Genomic DNA, 4,732 nt, shown 5'->3' on the forward strand with positions numbered 1-4,732 from the left:
CCACCATTGATCCTGCCAAAGTATCAAAAACCTTTGGGTCCAGAAGTTCCCAACTATGAGTGATAGCCTCCTCTATAATTTTTTTGATCTCATTAACAGGGCCCTTCAGGAGAAACAGCTCAGGATAGTGCTTATGAAGCTTGTCTTTCACAAGAGACCAAACATTTTCAATTGGAACAAGGTCTGGTGAATAGGGAGGAATTTCCATTAGAGAAATTCCATTTCTCCTGAGCCATCTCCTGAAAGAGCTAAGTGAGTCTTAGCATTGTCAATAATCAAAAATACCTCTTCCTCTCCAACATGCTCCTTGATATCCTCCCATATCCCTGGAAAGTCATATTGATCATAAACATCAATAATTGACTTTCCAGTCACTCCACCTCCAGCAGAAGTAGGATTAGGAAAAACAGGTAAAAAAAGACCATGAGTTTGACCATAGAAACAACCAGTCATCATCTGACTAATCTTTCTCTCTCCTTTCCTAGCAGTAGGTTCAACACAATCCTTATTCCACTTTTCTTTTGGCTATCTAAATACCCATTTTCTTCTCTTTCCTCCTCCCCTCTCCACAGCTACCTCATCCCCCCACATTGCCTTCCTTCTCCACATCTGCCTTGTCCAATTCCTATGGGCTAATGCCCATTCCAATCTCTTTTGAGCTAGATCCTCATCCAAATGAACCCTCTCTTGTGCCATCCACTTTTTAAGAAGCTTTTGTGTAAGTCTTCTCTTCACAGTCTTAGCAGAAATATTGGGAGCCACTCTCCCAGCAATCTCAGAGTAGCTGGTATGGCGATTTTTGATAGCTTCCTCTACTATAGCATCATCCTGCAGAGCTTGGTAGTTTTAGGATGTCTTCCTCTACCTTCATTCTCCTTGCCCTCTTGATCTCTCTTTGCAAATGTGCTTTTAACAGTACTGAGAGGAATGTCAAGGTAGTGGGAAATTTGGTGATTTGTCATCTGAGGCTCGCATAACCCGAGAATTCGTCCCCTTGTAAACTCAGAAAGGTGCTTGGAGGGAATAGGCTGTTTGGCATGACTGCGAAGAATAGGAGGCATAGTTTATTGAAAAAAAAATTTAAGTAAATTGGTTTGGTTTTGGTTGGTGTAGAGCAATTTCTTTAGGAAGTGTTGAGGGAGCGGGGTGATGAGGAGGGGAGCGTTGCCATTGCCGTTGAGAGCTAGTTAATTTTGTCCCCGGACAATAAGAGCATATGTGGAATGCAGGGGGTCGCTCCCTACGCCGGCCCAAACCTATTTTTGGGTGGGACATTCACTATCTACGTCCCCTCATATGTTTGCGGGTTTGGTGCAACGGGTTATAGCCACAGCATAGCCAACGTCAGGAGGAAAATACCTGTACCGGTACTCCAGGGATATACCTAGTGGAGTCGTATCCCAACGTGGGCTATGCAAACACTCAACCCTTCGTTCTCAGTATCATGCAACAGTAACCCCTCCAAGCCTCCATGATTTGTCTAGCACAGCGCCGCAGGAAACGGAATTCAAGGTATGTCATTAATATAATACATGCCCTTCCCTCTCAAGCAGAAAAAACTTCTATCTCATCATCCCCTCAAAACCTAGTCATCATCCTCTTCTGCGCCATCATCAACAACGTTGTAGAACTTAAGTTCGTAAACACCGCGAGAAGTGGAAACCACACGAAGCCAGTCCCGGAGCTGGTGCTTTTTAAGGTACTTCTTGGTTCTACACAAGCACGATTAGCCCCTGCTCTTCCCTCCCCACAAGGAAAGTAGGATACGTACAAATACTTAAGATACCTCCCAGAAAACTGAGTATGCGCAAGCACAACAATTTTCCCATCTCCCTCCTGCGATATTTGAATGACGTCTCCGAGGTTACCAACGCGGCCGTCAACCTTGATCTTGTCGTGGAGGAATTTCTCGAATTGGCTGACGTCGAAAATTTTGTCGCCGGCCGGGCGGGAAGCATCGATTACGAACTGTCAGTCTGTTAGTATTCTGTAAGGAGGGGATTGAGAAGGGGGGGTCCGAAATTACCTTATGCGTAACCTTAGCAGCCTTCGCGGCTTTTGCAGACTTCTAAAAAAAAAACACCATTTTTTCAGCCTACTGATTTTTTATGTGCAAAACCAGCAAAGCGACAATGGTAGATACATACAGCGTTGGGGGCCATTGCGAAAATAGAGAAAGAAAATCTATGAGGTGCGCAAAGAGGTTTGGATATCCTACGCTGTGGGAAGGCGACTAGTGAGAGTAGGCGGTGGTAGTTGTACTCGTAGTGGTAGTTCAGGATTGTTGTGAGGGGTGACTTTTTTGGTTTGGGAAATTTCGTGGGATCATGTGTGGTGTGCGGAGCAGTCACACTCCCTGAAGCTTGGCACCTGGCACATCCCGAATCACTCGACCTTTAGATTTCCTACTGCCGGTCAGACGCTGTCCAGTATCTCGCAGGGCCCCAGCCACCATCACGCTATTTTAACGAGCCAACAAAGCCAACAAAGTCTAACTTATCCAAGATCATCAATTCCCTATTCGAAATGTATTGAGCCTAAGGATATAATACAGTCGTTACGCACCCCAAAACCAAAAAATTCCCCAACAATCGTAAAAGCAGTACCAATTCCAATAGCTCCCACCCTACCCCAATACCGGCACCACACACAAAAAATGCATTACTCCTTCTCCTCTTCCTTCCCGGAGAGCACATCCACAAAGTCCCTGTACCTGAATACATCTCCACCGTGAGTCTGCCCTCTTCCCAAGGCTCTCCTCTTCGTGAACCCTTTCAACGCCCGCTCAATGTCTGCCTCGCTCATTCTCTCACCCATGCTTGTCAACGCTTCCGCAAGTTCTGCAACATCAATTGTGCCATCGTCGTTATCGTCAAACGCCGCAAACGCGCTTAGGAGGTCGGGTCCAGGGGTAAGCAGGGACAGATGTTGTGATAGGTGAGTGAGGTAAGAGGCCAAATTGAAGGGTGTGGGGACGGAAGACAAGTGCGCATTGATCACCGCTGGAGTTGGGTCTTGACCTATTTAGGGATAAGTAGAGTTCTCACTGTGCTGAAGCCGGATAATAGTCTAGTTACCGAGGCTCCCAAGCATAGCTCCAAGATCTTGCTTGCCAATAATTCCATCACCGTCTTTATCCAGCATTTGAAAACTCTCCTTCAGCTCCTGAATCTGCGTACTAGATAATTGTGTGAATGCTCCGGAAGATGTTCGCTTTATGTTACCAGTTGATCGAGGAGTCCCGAAGGGACTAGAGTTTGGGGAGAGACTGTAGCCCAGAGGCGATGGTTTCGAAGTACGATTAGAAGCCTGCATTTCATCAGCACAGCGTAGTAAATCCTCCATTAGCTACCTACCATAACCATCTAGGGAAGGGGAACTCCAAATTCCGATAGTTCGCAAAGAGAAATTTTGTGATCGGAGGTGAAATAAGGAAAGGTGAAGTACGATAGATGAGATGAAGTGACGGTTGTGGAGTTTAAGCCCCGATGTTTATTCGACACGAGGTTGTCGCAGCTGTCCGTTGCCACAACAACGATCGATAATCAGGCCCTAGGGTGATTCCTCTCCATCCATCCTACCACCAACCCCCGAATCTCTCTGCAAGTCATGACGCTCCAACGATTACGGCCAAACCTCACTAGAATAATCAATTCAAAATGCGTTACATATCCTCTAGCACAATTTTCAACCGTATGCCCTCGCCTAACACAGCATCCTACACCCTCCAGAACACGGTTCCTGCCGCGAATTTTGGACCCAGCGGTGTGGTTCCCGTTCTATAAGACCGAGACGAGGAAAGGGAAAGCAGGCTCGAAAGAGAGAAAGCCCAAAATACATAATCCGGCCACCTTCTTTGTTGTTGGTCTCACTTTTTGATGGAAAGTATGACTAGCAGATTAATTGACGGGTATAGGTCATGGCAATGCTTATCGGTTCGCAAGCAATTCAAATGATCCGTATCAGACAGACTCACGAGGATTACATGTGGCGGGCAGATACAAAGATTGCGGTTCTACGGGAGGTTATCGAACGGCTAGAGAAGGGGGAGGATGTGGATGTTGAGAAGGTGCTAGGGGTTGGTAATGAGAAGGAAGAGAAGAGTTGGGAGGACAGTATGCTGCTTTCTACCCCTGGGTAATCAGAGTGGGTACTCGTACTGATGGCCGATCGCAGTCTTGAAGCAATTGGAGGAGGAAGATGCAGAGTGGGCAGGGGAGAGGAACCAGAAGGCTCAGCCTACTCCCCCAAGTGAAAGAAGCGATAATGCGGCCACCGAAACTTCTAAGCCAGAGGAAAAGCCAGGAGAAAACAAGAGGCCAAGAGAAGAACCACGAAAGCCACGGGGCCCAAGAAGTGCCCGAGATTATGGATTTAGCTAGAATCCCTATTTCGCAGAACCATATCATGATGTATATAAAACTGTATAATATTGTACAACTACAATCTCCATATCACCATCAGTCACACGAGGCTCAAAGTTATACATTGAGCATCTTGCAAGGATTGCCTTTAGATTTCCAATCCTTCCCCGCTAAACAAACCCAACGCCCTTGGCAGCTACGAACGTCATTGGTAAACCTCCCGTATCGATATCCCCTACCCCAAATCCACTTTCTCAATTGGCATCTCCAAGACAAAATCTCCTCCATAAGGCTCTTCAAAAAAAAAAGAGCTACTCCATCCCTTGCTGGGTACCTATCATGAATCCGTGTAGCATATCGCACACCCT

At 46.5% G+C, this 4,732-nt stretch overlaps 4 protein-coding genes; 2 read left to right on the top strand and 2 right to left on the bottom strand.

Moving 5' to 3' along the window:
- Positions 1–1,499: 1,499 nt before the first annotated feature.
- On the bottom strand, positions 1,500–2,215 carry GSTUM_00009711001 (60S ribosomal protein L22). XM_002840864.2 has 4 exons: positions 2,148–2,215; positions 2,027–2,068; positions 1,772–1,968; positions 1,500–1,712 (listed from the first exon to the last, which is right to left on the bottom strand). The coding sequence occupies exons 1-4, from the start codon at positions 2,160–2,162 to the stop codon at positions 1,586–1,588; spliced, it is 381 nt and encodes a 126-aa protein (XP_002840910.1). The 5' UTR covers positions 2,163–2,215; the 3' UTR covers positions 1,500–1,585.
- A 275-nt stretch (positions 2,216–2,490) lies between these two features.
- GSTUM_00009712001 (uncharacterized protein) lies at positions 2,491–3,365 on the bottom strand (the record flags this gene model as incomplete). XM_002840865.2 has 3 exons in its annotated part: positions 2,491–3,020; positions 3,078–3,309; positions 3,357–3,365. The coding sequence occupies 3 exons, from the start codon at positions 3,363–3,365 to the stop codon at positions 2,662–2,664; spliced, it is 600 nt and encodes a 199-aa protein (XP_002840911.1). The 3' UTR covers positions 2,491–2,661.
- Positions 3,366–3,609: 244 nt separating this feature from the next.
- On the top strand, positions 3,610–4,456 carry GSTUM_00009713001 (uncharacterized protein; the record flags this gene model as incomplete). XM_002840866.2 has 3 exons in its annotated part: positions 3,610–3,861; positions 3,917–4,115; positions 4,177–4,456. 3 exons carry the CDS (start codon positions 3,610–3,612, stop codon positions 4,380–4,382), a joined length of 657 nt encoding a protein of 218 aa, XP_002840912.1. The 3' UTR covers positions 4,383–4,456.
- Positions 4,457–4,533: 77 nt separating this feature from the next.
- Positions 4,534–4,732, top strand: part of GSTUM_00009714001 (uncharacterized protein) — a gene marked incomplete at its 3' end in the record, with an annotated part of 1,500 nt that continues 1,301 nt past the window's right edge. Inside the window, exon 1 of the mRNA XM_002840867.2 lies at positions 4,534–4,732. This exon is cut by the window's right edge and continues 308 nt beyond it.

This window comes from Tuber melanosporum, assembly GCF_000151645.1.
Source record: "Tuber melanosporum whole genome shotgun sequence assembly, scaffold_6, strain Mel28".
Lineage (NCBI taxonomy): Eukaryota > Fungi > Ascomycota > Pezizomycetes > Pezizales > Tuberaceae > Tuber > Tuber melanosporum.